At 50.0% G+C, this 19,284-nt stretch overlaps 2 protein-coding genes across 2 annotated transcripts; one reads left to right on the top strand and one right to left on the bottom strand.

Moving 5' to 3' along the window:
* On the bottom strand, positions 1-7,604 carry SCNM1 (sodium channel modifier 1). The gene is made up of 8 exons (XM_054987011.1): positions 7,537-7,604; positions 5,155-5,225; positions 3,407-3,495; positions 2,857-2,954; positions 2,114-2,214; positions 1,303-1,478; positions 484-622; positions 1-216 (listed from the first exon to the last, which is right to left on the bottom strand). Exons 1-8 carry the CDS (start codon positions 7,585-7,587, stop codon positions 117-119), a joined length of 825 nt encoding a protein of 274 aa, XP_054842986.1. The 5' UTR covers positions 7,588-7,604; the 3' UTR covers positions 1-116.
* Positions 7,605-9,277: 1,673 nt separating this feature from the next.
* On the top strand, positions 9,278-18,914 carry LYSMD1 (LysM domain containing 1). The gene is made up of 3 exons (XM_054981263.1): positions 9,278-9,895; positions 10,903-11,228; positions 17,337-18,914. Exons 1-3 carry the CDS (start codon positions 9,716-9,718, stop codon positions 17,497-17,499), a joined length of 669 nt encoding a protein of 222 aa, XP_054837238.1. The 5' UTR covers positions 9,278-9,715; the 3' UTR covers positions 17,500-18,914.
* Positions 18,915-19,284: the final 370 nt, after the last annotated feature.

Below are 19,284 nucleotides of genomic sequence, written 5' to 3'. Positions count from 1 at the left end.
GAATAAAAACATTTGCTTTTTAATGCCTGGCGGTTTCCTGCCAGGCTGCTGACACATTTCCAGGCGCCTCCAGGATGCTCCCACAGGAAGGAGAGAAGGGGTGGGGAAGAGTGGTGTCAAGATGGAGTCAGTGCTGGGGGCTCGTCTTCGTCAGAGTCGAACTCCACGTTTTCATCTTTGACCCACTTGCCGGAGCCATCCTGGATCCAACCGGAGCTTTGGGAGAAGGAAGGAAAGGCAGAAGAGGTTGGCGGTGCCCCCTGGCATCGCTGAGCCCGTGGACTGATCTAGTTCATTTCCCACCCTTCCTCCGTGGAGTTTACTGCAGCAGATACCGTTTTTCCTTCCCTCATTTTATCGTAACAACAACCTTGTGGGGTAGACTAGAGAGCGAGACAGACAGACCTTCCTTGATTGTAGTCCACCCGTGCTACTACCCTGGTGATTTGTACTCTTTGGATCCATATACGGCTGCCAACCTACCTTTTCAACCGCAGATAATGTTCCAGGGCCTGCCGCTTCTCCGGGTTGAGGTCTTCCGGCTGGGAATGAGGCGTGGCGGTGGAAGAGGCCTTCCTTTTGCTCTTCTTTTCACACCCCGGAGAAGCTTCTTTCTGCAAATCTGGAATGGAGAGAGCGCTGGCTGAGACCAGTTTTTACCTGCAACAACACACCCTGCTGTTTTCCTCCAGGAGCCAAGCAATATTCCAAACACGCGTCTTCCTGCTTCCTTGGCAACTCTGAAGCCCCCCGGCCTCTCCAGTCCTCTTGCAAAAGCCTCTCGTCTCAGGAGGGATTCCTTCTGCCAGCCCACCTCCCCATCTCTTTGCCTCCCAAGAGCCATCGCCCCCATCTCCCAGTGCACAGCTTCTCCAGGCCCCAGGCAAGCTTTTCTTTCATCCACCCCCCACCCTCCCCCTGGGACAAAGCAATTCATACAAACTATCAAATTACGGCCAGTCAGGCTGTCTTGGATAGCCCAGGTGAGCCCAATCTTGTCAGCTCTCAGAAGCTAAGCAGGGTCGGCCTTGGTTAGTAATTGGATGGGAGACCTCCAACAAAGACCAAGGTTGCAGAGGCAGGCAATGGCAAACCACCTCTGTGAGTCTCTTGCCATGAAATCCCCAGCAGGGGTCGCCGTAAGTCACCTATGACTTGAGGGCACTCTCCACCACCACCACTCAATCTGGCAACATGACGGGACTTAGAAAACTGCCAAATCTTATTTGACACCAGAGCATAGCCCCTGAAAGGCAGGCAGCAGCCCCCTCCTCCCCAGCCTGTTCCAAACACCCCTTTTACCTGCTACTGAATTAGCGGATCCAGGCAGCTGTGCGTTGGGAGTGGCGTCAACCCCGACTGGTCTGTCTCTGCCCATCTGCGTCACTTCGCTGGGTCTCAATAGCTCCACTCCCTCTGTGGCTTTGATGTCGGTACTTGTCTTCGAAGAACTCAAGCCAGACTCATTTCCGGCAGGCCTGTACCAAATAACACACCCAATGAGAGAGAGACAGAGCGGCAGGCTGCGTAGCCACGGAGACAGCGGCATCCCTATTGATTTATTCGCCTTTTAGCTCGCTCTCCCTGCAAATGGGCTCAGAGCAGATAACAATTTTTATTTTTATTTATTTTATTTTATTGGATTTATATCCCACCCTCCCCGCAAGCGGGCTCAGGGTGGGACACAACATTATAAAAACCGCAATTTAAAGCACAATAAATAACAGTGAAAATCATAAAAACAAAATCAGCAGATCTATATTAAAAGGTACAATAAAATTTACATTAAAATCATAAACAACATACAGGTCAATCATAAAGACTCAGATGACGGTCCCAAATTGCCCACCTGGGCCAAAACAGACAATTTAAATAATTTATGTGTTTAGCTTCCATAGCACAAACATGATTTTCTATAATCCTTCCAACAGCCCTGTAAGGTAGGCCAGAATTATTACTCCCATCTTGCAGATGGGAAGATTGAAGCCAAGTGGCTGGCCATCTTATGAGTCTGAGGGTGGATGCAAGGTTCAGATCCCAGCTTCCACGATTGTCATTCACTGACGGACCTCTTGTGCAACTTTCCCAACAGCGCTCTGTCCTAGGAAGCTACCTGTTCCGCCGACAGCAGCTGTTATAGGGTGCAGATTTCAGCAAAGCATTCTGGGCAATCTTCTTGGTCCGCAGGAGCAAAGGGGCGGGGCCGGGAGCAGCCTGGAGAAAGGAAACGCAGCAACCACAATCCAGCAGAGAATTAATTCCACGGCGATGGCTCGGCTGTTTACTGGACTGAGAGCAGACGCTACAAAAGTAAACTAGCACACAGAACTGGCAGCTTTTCTGGGACCGGAAAGGACCAGGCAGTGGCAGAGGCACGAGTGACACACACGCTTCCAGCTCCTATTTGAAATCCTCCATTCGGACGGGATTATCTCACGCTTGTGCCTCAGTGGGGTAGACTGCCTAGTCCTGGGTACGGCTACTCGGAATGGGAAGCAGACAATGCAGGTCCCACTGCACTGGGATCAGGACCACTGGTGGAGATCACGGCAGGAATACGGAAAAGGACACCAGAGAGTTACTGGTCCTCCACTAGGTGGACTGGATCAGAAGGAAGTGAATTCTGAGCAGGGGAGGTCAGGTTCCACCTCCTAGCCTCAAAAATGAAAAAAAAACCCAGAGGGTGGGTGGATGTCATCCGTTGGCAATGTCTCCGTTTGCACAACAGTCACAGATCAACGAGCGAAGCTTCTCCTCTCGTGACATTTCCGTAACTGGAGAAGCTTCCCCAACTAAATTCTGACTGTTACTCAGCCGTGAAAAGTGCCGGAGCACCCCGAAGTGCCGGAGCCCTACCTGAGCGCCAGTTTCTTCTGCCCGGAGATAGGCCTGTTGGTGGCGTTTCTGCACCTCATCCTCCAGGGAACGCTTCTTCCCGTAGAACTTCTGCAAGCCTAGCAAAAAGAGAGAGAAGGTGAGAGAGACACCAGAGCAGAACGCTGGATCACGTGCGACTCATACTTGGCTCTGGGTTCAAATCTCTGCTCAGCCAGGCACTTTGTGGGTTGTGTGTATGTGTGTTATGTGCTGTCAAGTTGCCTCCAACTTATGGCGACCCTATGAATGAGAGACCTCCAAAAAGTCCTATCTGTAACAGACGTGCTCAGATCCTGCCAACTGGAGGACGTGGCTTCTTTGATTGAGTCCAGCCACCTCGTTTTAGGTCTCCCTCTTTTCCTGCTGCCTTCCACTTTTCCTAGCCTTATTGACTTTTCCAGAGAATCTTGTCTTCTCACAATGTGACCAAAGTACGACAGCCTCACTTTGTGGGTTGCCTTCAGAAAGTCCAGACTCGCTGTCTCGGTGCTACATGAGGTAACAGGATGTTGGGCTGTAGCAGACTTACTGGCAAGGTGCTTCTTTCCCGATCGATGGACCGTGAGCATATCAAGAGTGTCGAACACTGGCTTGTGAAAGCACACAGTGCAGGCATATCTGCAAGGAGGGGGAGAGAGCAACGAGAACAGGACTGAGAAGTTATGCACCGGCAGAATGACGCAGTGGGACTCGCAGCCACAACGCACGGGATTCCCCTTCCTTTTGGCTACATCCCTTGAAAGTTACAAAGATATAATGGAGCTGTCTTGTTGATCCAACCCGCCAAGTTTGTGCTCCAACTAGCAGCAGCTCTCCAAGGTCAGAGGCAGAGAGCAGCCCCTGTCCGAGATCCTCCACCTGGAAATGTTGAGCAGACCTGGGCCCCTCAGCCTGCACAGAAGGGGCTTGGCTGCTCTGTTGTGGTCCCTCTGGCCCGCACTGGTCGGAATGGGAGATCAGGACAGAAGAGCAGATTTTACCTGGTGGGGCGGCGAATTAAACTGGTTTTTTTTGTTTAAATGTGCTACTGGATTTTAGGGGGGGTGAACTAATTAAATATAATTAAGTTCCATCAAGTTGCAACTGACTTATGATGACCCCTCAAGGGTTTTCAGAGCAAGAGATGAGCAGAGATGGCCTGCTACTGTCTTTCTTTGCACAGGACACTACGCCCTGCTTAGTGGCCAGGCTCTGACAAGCTCAGCTCAGCCTCGGCTACTGTGAACTCATGACAGACACTAAAGCATGTAACTGTAAGCTGATCTATTTACTTCATAGTAAAAAGTCCAGTAGCATCTTTAAGCATAACCAACTTTATTGAGGCATAAGCTTTTGAGAACCACAGCTCTCTTCGTCAGATGCATCGACAGCTTTCGAGAACCACAGCTCTCTTCGTCAGATGCATCGACAGCTTTCGAGAACCACAGCTCTATTCGTCAGATGCATCAACAGCTTTCGAGAACCACAGCTCTCTTTGTCAGATGCATTGTCAGCTTTCGAGAATCACAGCTCTCTTCTTCAGATGCAATCTGGGCCGTTCCATTTGCCCGGATTCCTTTGTTTATTTCAGGAACAGTATCCTGCTAAAGGAAAATTTAGCCTGGTCCCAGCCAAATGTGATTCCCCCCCTCCCCCTTCTCGGCACATTCTAATTTATGACTCTAACAAAAATTACAATGATGACTTCTTTAGAAAAAACAAGATGAGTAGCCGTGTTAGTCTGTCTGTAGCTGTAGAAAAGAGCAAGAGTCCAGTGGCATCTATAAGACTAACAAAATTTGGGGTAGGGTAGGAGTTTTTGTGAGTCACGGCTCACTTCAGACACAGCTAGAATGTGAGTCCATCTGTCCTTATAACCTGATTAGTGGGGTGATTTCAGATGCCGAATGACAATAGCAGGTAAATGCCAAAAGCCAGTGAATGACAATAGCAGCGTGATTGGATAGGGTGGGGTATGCAGAGGGGTGGTGGGTGTGGAGAAATCAGCATTGGTAATGAGACAGGAAGCCCAGGTCTCGATTCAGTCCAGGGGGCTGCATTGTCTTGAGCTTCCTTACCAGTTGCAATTCAGCAGTCTCTCTTTCTAATTTGCCTTTGAAATTCCTCTGCAGGATAACTGCTACTTTCAGGTCAGAAAAAAACACAATTTGGGCATTGGCAGCTGGCCTAAGAGGGGCCCAGGGCCTCCAGCTGCCAATGTGCGAATCCTCTAAAATGCTCCGCGTGCATCTGTCTGCGTGTTAAATGAACAACTGTCCCGCCGTCCCCGGTTCTGACCTGCCGTCCCTCAGGAGCAAAGCTTCATCCTCCGGGATGTAATGAGCCAGAAGATCAGCAATTCTCCTTTTCTGGAAAAAAAAATCGAAAGAAGCAGATCTTTCAGTGTAGCCAACAAGAACATAGGACGCACCTCAAGAACACCTGATGAAGAGAGCTGTGGTTCTCGGAAGCTTATGCTACAGTAAAGTTGGTTAATCTTAAAGGTGCTACTGGACTCTTTTCTATTTTTGCTTCTACAGACTAACACGGCTAACTCCTCTGGATCTATATGACCTCAAGAACAGCATCTCTCAAATCTCAGGTGCAGCCCCCCCCCCCACACACCTCAGCGGCTGCAGGGCTGGAGGCACTCCCTGGACCATCTTCACACATGTACTAGTACAATAAACACGGGAAAGGGGTGGTAGTGGAGCATCTGACCATGTACAGAGTACACACACAGGTTATCCAAACTAATAACAAAAATACATAGCAGCTACATAGACCTTTCACATGTTCAAAGCCCCGTAAAGTAGGCCAGCGTTATGATTCTCATATTGCCGATGGGAGGCCTGAGGCAGAAAGAAGGCAGCTCACCTAAGACTGTCTAAAAGGCAACAGCTTTTATTTATTCAGACAGTTTATACCCAGCCTTTCTACTTGGGCAAGCGGAGCTGCCAGCTCTGGGTTGGGAAATTCCTGAACATGTGGGGGTAGAACCTGGAGAGGGTAGGGTGTTGGAAAGAAGGGACCTCAGCAGGTTATAATGCCAGAGAGACCATCCTCCAAAACTGATCTCTGTAGTCTGCAGATTGGTTGTAACCCTGGGAGATTTCCAGGCTCCAGCCCTAAGTAGCCCCCAAAGAATCATAGGTTTGGAAGGGATCCCCCAGGATCATCTAGTCCAACCCCCTGCACCATGTAGGAAATTCACAACTACCTCCCCCCTACACACACACAATGACCCCTGCTCCATGCCCAGAAGATGGCAAAACACTGTCAGGATCCCTAGCCAAACTGGCCTGGGGAAAATTGCTACCTGACCCCTTACCCTGGGCATGTAAGAAGGGGCCACAAGAACTAAGCCGTGATGTAACCCATTCTGCCCTCCTCCTCTTGATCTGCCCAGGTTCACAGAATCAGCATTGCTGTCAGGTGGCCATCTAGCCTCTGCTTACAAACTTCCAAAGGAGGAGAGCCCACCACCTCTCGAGGAATCCTGTTCCACTGAGGGACCGCTCTAAGTTTCAGGAAGTTCTTCTAATATCTAGCAGAAAACTCTTTTGATTTAATTTCAAGCCGTGGGTTCTGGTCCGACCTTCTGGGGCAGCGGAAAACAACTCCGTGCCATCCTCTACATGACAGCCCTTCAAGTACTTGAAGATACTTATTATAGGACCTCTCAGTTGTCTCCTCTAGTTAGAAACCTAACTAGAGGAGTTATTTCTAGTTAGAAACCTAACTAGAATAAAACACAGCATCACTAAAACAAGACCCCTTCCCCAGCATCCATACCAAGTTCAAGAGATCACAGGCCATGCAAAAGCTGCAAGGGTAGGACCTCAGAGTCCCTTTCTCCAGAGCATGCATAGAGTACACCAGCTCCCTCTTGGGTGCCTAGGATTAGGGCTGTTGGGCCTGGGAGCGGCGGGTGCAGCATTGCGGCTAAGAGACTGACGCATGCTTTGGGGCTGGAGCGGCACAAGAGGTTCAGGCCTTACCTCTGCCACAGTCTCCAGTGATTGCTTTCCGGAGACCTCTCTCTCTCTCAGCCTCCTTCCTTCCCTGTGCAATTTGGGGAAGCTAGAAGTGGCCTCCTTCAAAGGGCCGTTGTTGGGATTATTGTGTTGGCATCCTTGAACGGCAAAAGTGTAACATCAAGGCCAACTAGGGTTTGCAACTCTAGGCTGGGGAATTCCTGGAGATTTGGGGAGGCGAGGGGCCTCAGTGGGGCATAATGGCAGACAGTCCAGCAGCCCCTTTCTCCAGGGGACCGGACCTGGAGAGCAGTTTCCGGATTGGGTTGCAGTAGAACAGCAAGATTTGAGTCCAGTGGCACCTTAGAGACCAACAAGGCTTTCAAGGCATAAGAGTCAACGCTCCCTTCTTCAGATACAAAGGGAGCTGGACTCTGGTAAGCTTCTACCCTAAAACTCTCGTCGGTCTCTACGGTGCCACAGGATTCAAACCCTGCCTGGAGACTAGCTGCAATTCCGGGAGATCTCCAGGCCCCACCTAGAGGCTGGAAACCACGCCGCCCAGAATCATTTCCTTGCCCTGAACAAGCCCCTGAGCATGAGCAGAGCGCCCGCCCCGTTGTCCTGCGGCAGGGAGCAGGGGCTGCAGCTCCAAAACGCCGCCAGCGCAACCGGCCCCCTCCCCTCTTGACCTGCCCCTCACCTTGAGCGTGTTGAGCTGGCTGGGGTCGTCTCCCTCCCTCTTGAACGACATCCTGCCTGCCAAGCCAGTCCTCCAGGACTACGACTTCCGGCATGCCCCGGGCGCAGAGCCCCGGCAACCCAACCACCAATCAGGCCGCGCGCACCACATTTCCCAGCGTGCCGTCCGCGCAGCTCGCCGTAGGAAGCCGTTCTGCGCGGCCAAGGCAGGACTTCATTTCCCAGTATGCTTCGCGAAGTTTTTAAGTATGGGGAAAATGCAATTCCAAGACTACATTTCCCAGCATGCGCCGGGTGCTAACGGGGAGCAGGATTTCAGGGGCTGCAAAGCGGAGCTCAGCGTTGCGCATGGTTTCGGTTATAGGACGCGGGCTCCGAGCTCCGCTTCAGTCTCATCAAGCGCATTTGGAATTCCTCCACGATTATTTTTCATTTCCAAAGCTAACTAATGCAGTGCAATGGGGCTGTGCCCCCCTCCGGCCCCGCACAGCCCTGGCCGTCTTTGCATAATTTGGGTGTGTGCGTGCGGCAGTATCCAGCGGGGCGGATGCACCAAATTGAATCTCACTTCGAGAGCAAACAAAATTATATTTTGGGATAGGGGTTTTTTCTAGATGCCCGTATTTATTCGAAGACTCCCTTGGGTGTAAAATGATCTCCTTAAAATGTTCTCCGCGCGCAAAAGTTTGATACTGTAACTGTAACTTGGATGTGAACGTGAGACTACTATTTTTTCGTTCTATTTTTTTATGGTATGTGTGTGTGTGATGTGCCGTCAAGTCGCCTCCGACCTATGGCGACCCCATGAATGAAAGACCTCCAAAACGTCCCGTCATTAACAGCCTTGCTCAAATCCTGCAAATTGAAGCGCGTGGCTTCTTTGATGGAGTCCAGCCACCTCGTTTTGGTCTTCCTCTTTTCCTAGCATTATTGACTTTTCCAGAGAATCATGAGATGACCAAAGTACAATAACCTCAGTTCTGTCATTTTAACTTCTAGGGAGAATTCAGGCATGAGTTGATCTAGGACCCACTTCCATGGTGTCCGCAAAACTCCTCCAGTGCCGCATTTCAAATGAATCAATTTTCTTCCATTTTCTTTTATGGTATAACTGGGGGTGGGGGGTGGGGTGGAACCTAGTCTTGCATTTGGATAAATACAGACCAAAAAGGAGGTTGTTTACTCCTCCTCAGAAGCCTCTTTGACATTTTCACAAAGTCGGACCACGCCCTCTGCACGTTGGACTACGTTTCCCAGCATGCATTTGGAGGCATTTCCCACCATGTGACCTCTCCCGGTCTCTGATAGAAGTTGCAAGAGGCCTTTTGGGTCCCAAAGTAAACCTTAAATCCCAGAACAGGAGCCACGTGATTACGACCAAGAAAGCGTATTCGTTGGACTTCCTCTCTCTTGCATCTTTAAAAACCTAGTTTTGTCCTTGCTCAGGACTACGACTCCCATCATCCTTTGAGAGAGGGAGTTTCTTTTTGTTTTGCTCATGATGGGAAATGTGGTCTCACCTCCCCCGCCCATCCAGTTCCAGGATTTTGGGTGGGTGGGTGATGGGTCTAAATTTGCAGCTGTATTCTTCTTTAATGGGGAGGAGAGAGGGCAGAGAACTCCTAAAATCAGAAGGTTTTAGGGTTGCAATAGGCAAGAATGAACTAGTGCGCACACGCGCACTACAACTCCCAGAAGCCTTTGCACGGGGGCGGGGCCACGAGTCGGTTGGGGTTCTGTTAAATTATCCAGCGTAGAATCCCAGCAGTCGGGTTCTGTCGGTTGTAACTGATAGGTGGCGATAGGTGGGATTGTTTAGCTGGAGAAATTCCTGCTTGGGCTTTTGGAAGGAGAAAGGGGGGCAGGAAAGACCCGGGATCCTTTGGGGGTGTGAAAGGCAGGGAGGGCAGCAGGGGGGCTGGGCTTTTCTTTTTGGAAAGGGGCAGCCAAGTGTCAGGGGCAGATCGGGGGTGGGGTGGAGAGAGTGGAGGGAGAGGAGTCGCCCTGAGGGGGTCCTGGGGTGCGAAGAGGAAAGAGCTGGAGAGAACAAGGCAGCCCTAAAGATGGGCATCTGTGATGGTGGCAGGAGTAGGATCACTCCGTAGTGGTCACCTTCCAGCTCTTAAGGCGCCGTGGCAACCATCGAGGTAAGGGGGGGGCATAGCAGCCTTTTAGGGGGCATGGCTTCCCCTTCAAAGCAAGGCTCCCCTGGTGGGGCAGGGCTCCTGCAAGGAAGCAAGGCAAGATCCTATGGCAGCCTGGTGAAGTCCTTGAGTTCCCCGGCACGGGAGAGGCGGATTGAGCATTGCCTGGAACCCGGAGACACTTTGCCTGGGCTGGCGGTGAAGTATGGGGTCACGGTGAGTCTCTGCGGGGGCATTGCACTATTTAAAGCTTGGTGGGGGGGTGTACTGGCCATTCCTAGTATTTACAACCCAGGGAGAACAAGTTGAGCAATTGTGCTTTTAAAAAATACTGGATGTGTTTCAGATGTGTGCACACAGCCCTGAAATCTGGGGGAAGAATTGATTGGGGCAAATGGGATTCAGCACATTTCCTCTGGCTTGGAGCCCCCCGCACTGGTTTTACCTCTAAAGTGCTGGAGCTTGACCCCAGGAAGTGTCAAATAAGAAGTCACAGTGACTCTGGGCTTCTGCAGAGGTCTTGGATTTGCTGGAATCCATTTGGCCTTGTGCAGTTCATCACCAGTAAGTGTTCTTCCACTGTTTCTTTCTCTTTTCCTTTCAAAAAGGTCATGTTAGGACGCTGGCGGGACCTTCAGAGCAAGGCCCCTGCTTTCACAGTCTGTCCCTTCTCTGTCAGAACAAGGCCTTCTCTTTCTCTGTGGTATCTAGCAAATCCAAACCTTGCCACCGCAATTGTGTTTAAAATGATTTCACGGCTGTCTTCAGACAATATGACTCCACAGTATGTCCTTTCGCAGTTGATTCAGGATTGGGAAAAGGGCCTGTTTTTTCTGACGAGGCATAGGTAACTTGTGGAACTCACAGCTACAAGCTGTACCACTGGCCTGTATATTCAGAAGGATTTAAAAAGAGTTCAGTGTGTTCTCGCAAAAAGGCTCTTTTTGAGACATTAAGAGGAAGGGGCAGGGCTGCATTTTCACTTTAAATTTGGCACTTGTGCAGCCCAAATTTTGGTGCAGGAAAGAGCTCAATCGGTACTAAATTGTGTCTTGAGAAAGCTGCACAGTTGCGTATGTGTCATATATTTGCAGCCGTGAGGGCTGGACACAGGCTTTCTAAAAATTAGAATGAGTTTCTCGTGAAATGGGAGTTCTGCACCCTTGCAGAGACTCGGGGCTGAGGCGGCCTTGCTGACGGGTTCCTTTGTGATTCCGTTCCAGACGGAGCAGATCAAGAGGGCAAATCGGCTGTACACCAACGATTCCATTTTCCTGAAGAAGACCCTCTACATCCCAGTCCCGGTGGAGCCCAAGGAGCTAACCAATGGATTGAACTTTGAGGAGGAAGAAGAGGAGACGGTGGAGGAAGAGGCAGGGGGTGTCCAGCCCGAGAACGCCAAGCGGCAAAAGCCCCAGCGGAAGAACGGGGCCTCGGCCTCTGCCCCCAAACACGACCTCTCGGCTGCCGATTTCCTCTTCAAGCTGGACTCTGAGATCCGCCGCTCCAAGCAGGCTGCCACCAAGAAACTGCGGGAGGGAGACAGCGTGTGAGTCTTTGCCTTCCCCATAGGTCCTAGGGGCACATTCATTTACTTACTTCATTTATTACACCCCACCTTTCTCTCCGCTGAGGATCCGAAGTGGCTACCAGCATTCTGCCCCTCTCCGCTTTATACTCATAGCAACCCTGTGAGGTAGGTTAGGCTAAGAGTGTGTGAGTGGCCCAAGGTTACTCAGCAAACGGGATTTGAACTCGGTCTCCCAGATCCGAATCCAGCACCCTAATTGCTTAATTACATTGTGGCTATGGGTAACGTGTGGATACTTTGGGGGTGTCTGATACTTCTGCAAACAGCGTAGACACAACCAGGTAGCTTTTGGGTTACTGAGTTGCACCCCCATCGGGCACGCCACTCCATAAGGTGAGGTTCACCATGGAGAATACACACCTACAGGCAGCTGTTGATTTTATTCCTGTGTAGCGTGGTACCTGTAGAAGACTGAGTGAAGCTGTCTTGGGGATATAGGAAGAAAGACAGTCCTGTAGATATGAAGGGGTTTGTATGTGATGGCCAAAATCTTAAATTGAGCCCAGTAACTGAAGTTATAGAAAAGAGCAAGAGTAGGGTAGGAGCTTTCATGAGCCACAGCTCACTTCTCAGATTTAGCTAGAATGCAAGTCCATCAGTCCGTATATCTTGGTGAGTGGAGTGATTTCAGATGCTGAATGACAAAAGCCAGTGAATGACAATAGCAGGCGTGATTGGATAGGGTGGGGTATGCAGAGGGGTGGTGGGTGTGGGGAAATCAGCGTTGGCAATGAGACAGGAAGCCTAGGTCTTGATTCAATCCGGGGGGGGTGCTTCGTTATCAGTTGTGATTCAGCAGTGGAACTCACTGCCACAAGGGAAGCTAGTGGAGCGACTGCAGAATGGGAATAATATGCATGCTTCTCCTAGCTCCTGATAATAATCGAGTTATGGCATTCTGCACCAACTGGGATCTTTGAGTTATTTTTGAGGGAAGATCTGTGTGCAGCGCATTACCATAGTCTAGTCGTAATATTACCATGCCGTGGATCCAGGTGGTGCTATTGGCCATGTCGAGGTTAGGGGGCCTTCTTCTGGGGTAGACTGAATTTGGAGAAGGCCTTTTTTGCGACTGCATTTACTTGCTTCTTTAGCAGCAATGCTTGATCCAGTATAACCCACAGTCTCTCCACTGAGTCTGCAAGGGTCAACTGAACCCCATGAAAAACAGGGAGCGCAATATCCTTCCATCTCTCTGCCTTCCCAACCAGCATCCGCTCCCTCTTGTCTGGGTTCGATTTTAATTTGTTCGCTTTCAGCCATTTAACCCGAGCTGTCAGGCCGTGACTTAAGGCTTCTACTTCGCTACCTGTGGATTTGGATAGAGAAAGACGGAGCTGAGTAGGAGGCGGACTATAAGTTGCATAAATACATTTTAAAAAATTAATGGTCATTTTACAGTTGAGAAAACGGACCCCATAAATTTGGAGGGGCTCAGGGTAGGGAAACAACACAAGATGCGAAGATTTATGGAGTAAGGATTATGCTAGGACTTGATTGCTAAACAGAGAAACACTTAATAATAATAATAATAAGCTAATAATAATAAGCTATTATTGAGCTTATGGGTTTTTTGGTGGGGGAATCCCCAAGAGTTCCCCAAATCCAGTTTGGGAATGAGAAACTGTTTTGGGGTTTTCTCTCTGAGACTCAAGGCGGATTACACAGTATGAGGTTAATACAATCAGTATCAAGTACATTTCAATACAATACCATAAGGTAAACAGATACAAATGTAAAGACATAGCATTAGCAAGGATCCAAGACATAGCAGAGATACTGAAGCAAAACATAATCAATTCTAGGACTAATATTAGACAGCATGGAGCGATGGTTGTACATAGGAGTACATATTTAAAATAGCAGATAATATATGAGGCAAAAATGGTGATGAAGTCTGTGACCCCCAACTTGTTAGTGAAGCACCTGAGACCCCATCCCTACAATGCAGCCCTCCCATTTGAGTAAAAAGCCTTTTAGAATAGAGAGTGGGGGCTCCTCTGACTTCCTCAGGCAGGTGATTCCACAGGATAGGGGCCACCACAGAGAAAGCCCATGTACGGGCTGCTGCTGACTTCACCCGTGTGCAGCCTGGTACCTGCAGGAGACCCTGTTCAGATGAGCGAAGCTGCCGTGGAGGGACATAGGGAGGGAGGCCGTCCCGTAGGTATGCCGGACTAAAGTCGTGAAGAACTTTGTATGTAATAACTAATACTTTGAACTGAGCACGGTAAATGATGGGTAGCCAGTGGAGCGACTGTAGGGTGGGAGTGATGTTCAAGCTCCTGCTCGCTCCTGATAACAATCGAGCTGCAGCATTTTGCACCAATTGGAGCCTCCTAGTTAACTTAGATGGGAGGCCAATGTATAGAGCATTACAGTAGTCAAGCCTTGATGTTACCGTAGCATGGATCCAGGTGGCCAGGTCAGCCGTGTCAAGATAAGAAGCCGTCTTCCAGGCTAAAGTGAGGTTGTAGAAAGCATTTTTTGCCGCTGCATTAATTTGTTTTCTAGTAATAAAGCTGGATCCAGTATAATCCCTAGGCTCTTAACTGAGTCTGCCAGGGTCAAACGGACTCCATTGAAAGTGGGGAGTACAATGTCCTTCAAGATCTCTGCCTTCCCAACAAGCATCACTTCAGTCTTGTCTGGATTCAATTTCAATTTGTTGTTTTTCAACCATTTCACCACAGCTGTCAGGCAGCAATCTAAGATTTCCACTGCATCCTGTGGGGACCTGGATAGCGAGATATAGAGTTGGGTGTCATCTGCATATTGATGACATCCCACGCCATAGCTGCGAATGAATTCTCCTAAAGGCTTTATGTAGAGGTTGAATAACATGAGAGATAAGATTGCGCCTTGCGGAACCCCATAAGATACTTCTCATTCTGGAGATAGCTGATCTCTGACAGCAACCCTTTGAGTCTGTTCCATGAGAAACAATTTAAACCAGTCCAGGGCACATACTTTGGTGCCCACTTCTGTTTCTAAACACCTCAACAGGATGGCTTGGTCTACTGCGTCAAAGGCTGCAGACGGATCCATGAGGAGCAATAAGGAGGCGTGGCCTTTGTCTAGATTCAGACGGAGATCATCCACTAATGCTACTAGCGCCGTCTCTGTCCCATGCCCTGGTCTGAATCCAGACTGGAAAGGGTCCAGAGCACTAGAGTTTTCCAAGAAGATCTGGTCAGCTACTGCTCTCTCAGTCACTTTGCCCAGAAAGGGCAGATTAAAGACTGGGTGATAATTGGCCACATCAGTTTTGTCTAGGGATGGTTTTTTAAGTAGTGGATGGATAACTGCCTGTTTGAGCTGTCAGGGGAAGGTGCCCTGAGTTAGTGACTGATTTACAATAGACCTCAGCGGCTCACTTATGTGGTCCTTGCTTGAAGTTAACAGCCAGGATGGGCAAGGATTGAGCGCACAAGTAGTGGTTTTCATAGACATCAAGATCCTGTTAAGATCTGTCACTGTGATTGGTTCAAAGCAGTCCAAATATAAGCTGCATGGTGTATTTGGCATTTCTTCTATCTCACTTGCATTGCAGCTAGCAGCTAGATCAGAGCGTATTCGTGTTATTTTATCAGCAGTTAATTGTCTGTTCTTGGGACTGTGAAGGTTCAGATTTAGGGGTTAGGAGGCGTCCGGATATCTTAAACAATTGGGATGGTCATGAACTAGCTTTCTTTTCCGCTTCATAGGTTCTCCCGTGGGTTCTGTAGCATGTTCTGTCTGCTTCTGTGTGACTTTTTCTCCAGCGCTTTTTCTCCTTTTTCCATAACATTAGGACTTGAGCAGGGGCGGTGCAAGGGTTTGCGGCGCTCGCGGCCGGCCGGGCGCCCCCCCCACGCGCACGCAAGCGCGCACGCACGCACACCAGCCTGCATGATGACATCACGCGTGATGTCATCACGGGAGCGCGTGCGCTGCCGGCCCGATCGCTGCGGTGGGTGGCCTCTGAGCTCTCCCACTTGGTAGCCTGCACCGCCACAGATGCCTGCCCGCAGCGGCTGTGCCCGGCCGGGGCCTTGTGCTGGCAGTGGCGCGGGGTGGGAGGGATAGGAGGCTACTGCTTTGTGGCGCGCGCTCCCACCCCCTGCGCCTCCTCCGGCGCTCCCTCCGGCACCCTGCGCCTGAGGCCACCGCCTACCTGGCTTCAATGGGCGCGCCGGCCCTGGACTTGAGGGCACTCTAATGGACCTTAGCTTCAGGATAGACAAAAGGAAATAGTTGTTTACTGAATGAGTAATGAAACTGTGGAATTCACTGCTGGTTGATCCCACCCGCTGTCCTTCCACTCCAGTGAGCTAAGGTTGAAGCCTTTCTCCAACCTAAGTAGTCTCCGGTTGGAAGAAGAGCCTCTTAATTTAGAGTCAGGTTCCTTGGAGAACGGCTGGATATAATTCTGCAATTCAATAGCGATGTCCACATGCTCGTGTGTGTGTATAATGTGCTGTCAAGTCGCAGCTGACTCAACGGCAACCCCTGCTGGGGTTTTCAAGGCAAGAGACCAACAGAAATCGTTAGCCATTGACTGCCTTTGTATACTAACCCTGGACTTCCTTGGTTCCATCTAAGTACTGACCCTACTTAGCTTCCGAGCTCTGACGAGATCGAGCTAATGCCCACTAGAACAGACAGCTTTAAAAGAGGATTAAATAAACTCATAAGACAAAAGAGGACTGTCCAAGTAGTATCCAAACGGAAGCTCAAGTACAGAGGCAATTTCTCTCTGGATTCCAGTAGAGAATCCAGGGTCCATCCAGTCCAGCACTTTTGATCATGCAGTAGCCAACCTGTTTTCATAAGGCAGAGCAAATTGCTGTGCATTATATCTCCCTGCAATTTTATGTTACCTGCAGGGTTTTATGGTCTGGGGTTGGGGCTAGAGCGGTTTTAAGTATTTGTGCTATGCTATTGTTTTATTGTTAATTTATGGACTATATTATGTTTTGCATTAGTTTTTAACAGATGTAATTGTTGTACTTTGGGCACATCATGAGAAGACAAGATTCTCTGGAAAAGTCAATAATGCTGGGAAAAGTGGAAGGCAGCAGGAAAAGAGGAAGACCCCAAATGAGAGGACTGGGCTCAATAAAAGAAGCCAGGTCCTCCACTTTGCAGGATCTGAGCAAGTCTGTTACAGATAGGACATTTTGGAGGTCTTTCCTTCATAGGGTCGCCATAGAGGTGATTTGACAGCACATAACACACACAATTGCTGTGAACTGCTTCGAGCTCTCGATTGAAGAGAAGCGGTATAAAAATCCAATCAATAAAATATAAGACAGCTGTCTTGAGTTCCTGCAAGGTAGAGAGGTGGCTAAATGAACATTTTAAATCCCTGGACACACGAACCCCAGGGCATAGCGGCTGAGGCCTTCCCCTCACGTCGCCCTCCAGTAAGGGAGGGGTTGTCCTCCGTGTCTGGGCTGGCTGGCTGCTGGGGGAAGCTGAACTGGGAGGGCCATCGCTGTGCTGTGCTCTTTGTTTGTCCTGGGGGGGGGCGTGCTTGTGGGCCAAGCCGTGCGTGGCTTGGCTCACTTCTGTGAGTAACGCAGGCGGTTGGTTCTGCAGAGCTGCCACTTCCTTTCTGCCTGGGGCTGTCGTGGCACTGGCGATTTTGTTGCTGAGCTGTGCAGGCGCCTTCGGGTCCAGAACCGGGGAAGGGAGGCGTTAGGGTCCACACAGGCGTTTTATGTGTGTGTTTTAATCACGGTGGACTTGTGAACTTGATCATTGTGAATTTTGCTGGGAGTGATTGGCAGGTGTAGTGACAGCTTGAAAGAGCCTCCATGTTCAGGGCTAGTATACCTGAGGCCCAGCTGAAAGAAAAGACATCCGCCTTACCGTGTCCTGTGTGGGGATTACCAGAGACAACCGACTGGTCTTGGAAAGAGAAGCTAGGCCAGGCGCATCTCGCCCTGGTTCTACAAGGCGCTCCTCAGGAACAGCACATTCCCTGGGCCTCATAACGCCAGCCGTGAACTTCATCCCCGGATCTGACATCTCGTGTTTTTCTCCCCCCCCCTTCCCGCTTCCTGGTCTTTCCCACTCCAGGGTTCCTGAGAATGAGCCAGGATCAAGCCCTGCCCCCTCCTCCTACCAGAATGAACCTTCTCCTCAAACCCAGCAGCGCGCAGTCCTGGGGCCGGTGCCGCTCACCAAAATTGCCCGCGCCAACAGCCTCCGGGATCAAGAGGACGAAATCTTTAAGCTTTGATGTCTGCCGCTCCCCCCTCTCTGTCCAACGGTCTCTGGGACTCCGGGGGCATCGTGTCTGCCTTTAGTGAAGCTCCCCCCTCCCCGATGTTCCTCCCGCTGCCCCCGCCCCGAGGGCATCAGGCCTCTGGAAAGGGTCACAGAGTACCTGAATACTCTCTTGGGTGTTCAGGTGGCACTCGCAAGGGCACAGGTGGGTTCCAAAGAGCAGCGAGAGCGTGCCCGTGGGAGAAAACTGGCCCGCTGATCGTCATATTGGATGAGGTTGGTGTCTCCCGGGACACTGACTGGACCCTTCTGTGAGCTCCGGAGAGGCTGTTTCAGATTTTTTGTGTCCTTTTCCTTCTGTGCATTGAATTTTGTGTGTTCTATTTATTGCCTCTGTAACCCAAGTGCTTTCTGACCCTTCCGGGCTTCTGTCTTTGTCTGTCCTGAAGCCCACGAAGGGATGTCCCACAAACTTCCCAGGCCAGCCGCAGATGTGGTGGGGAGATCAGCTTTTATCACAACTGGGTGGGCATGTCGGAAATAGGAAAAACAGCCCTCTGTTCTTAAGATCTGAGTTGGGAAGGGGGGGGGGATGTTGCGGCAAGATGCCGACATCATTTGTAAGGTGCTCAGGTGGACTCTGGGCAGAGGGAATGGGTGGGTGCCGCTGTCTTCTGACTGGAGACTCTCCCACCTCTTGGTCCCCGTGTGGTTTCCATCCACCTGGGGACACTGTTGTGGGTGCCCAGGAATGCTTGCGCCGCTCACCCTGTGATTAAACGACCAGCGAGTTTTGCTGACTTAGGCGGCTGTTTTTCTCTTTGCTTTGGAGTTTGTTTATTCCCCCACCCTGCTATGTCAGAAGGTCTCTTAAATTGACAACACTGCTCAGGGGCTGTGAGAAAGATTTACTAAATAATTGTAGGATCTTTTGGCCTTTCTGCTGAGGAGCAAAACAAAAAAGGTGCAGTAGGAAGAAAAATTATTTTATTGTTATACTGCCCCATTTTTCGTTTTGGTCTTTTTTTTTTTTGCTCCGTCTTTGGTGTGGCCCTCTTCTCCTGTATCTTCCTGTTGAGGAGCCTGCCTGTTGTGTCCCTGTGTGATTTGCTGCCTTGCCTTCTCCCATTCACCTGCTATGTGGGGGTGGATAATTCTATCATACCCTTGCTTTGAGTGGGATTGGTTAATTGTCATTCTCAGGCAAAGAAGGGGCAACGATAAATTGTCCTTGGAGAAGGCAGCCTGCTGTGTCTCTGTATAAGTCACTGTTCTGGCTTTGCCTGTTGAGATAAAACCAGAAGAGTGAACTCGTGCAGAATTACAGGAGGCAAGCTTCTCTGCAGGTAGTTTTATGGTCACTGAATCTAAATCGTTTGGGGCAGAAAAGTGAAATGAGCCTCTAATTTAATCTAGAATAAAAGTGCTTATCTGTGGTTTAAGAAATGTTCCATTTGCCAGTTCTGAAGTGGTTTACCTCTGCTTCCTTGATGCTGCAAACAGATAGCCTGCTGTTGGAGGCGGATCTGATTAATCAGGACGATTCTTGTATTCTTGCGATGTGTCTACCTGCAGCTGTTACCTGTGCGAGTCGAATGGAGCGGCACTCTACCTCTGTGTACCAGATGCAACAGACGAACAGCTGTCGGGTTGATGCCCTGCATTGTACCAGACCTCTGGCTGACCGCTGCTAGAGACAGAATACTGGGCTAGATGGTGCCTTCTTGCCCTCTAGAGATTCTGTCACCCATTTCTCCCTGCTTTCACTGGAAGCATTTTTATTGAAAGAAGAGAATAT

The sequence above is a fragment of the Eublepharis macularius genome, chromosome 1, assembly GCF_028583425.1.
Source record: "Eublepharis macularius isolate TG4126 chromosome 1, MPM_Emac_v1.0, whole genome shotgun sequence".
In the NCBI taxonomy this organism is placed as follows: domain Eukaryota; kingdom Metazoa; phylum Chordata; class Lepidosauria; order Squamata; family Eublepharidae; genus Eublepharis; species Eublepharis macularius.
The sequence above is the reverse complement of the archived record's forward strand: the minus strand, read 5'-3'. Positions and strand labels throughout refer to the sequence as shown.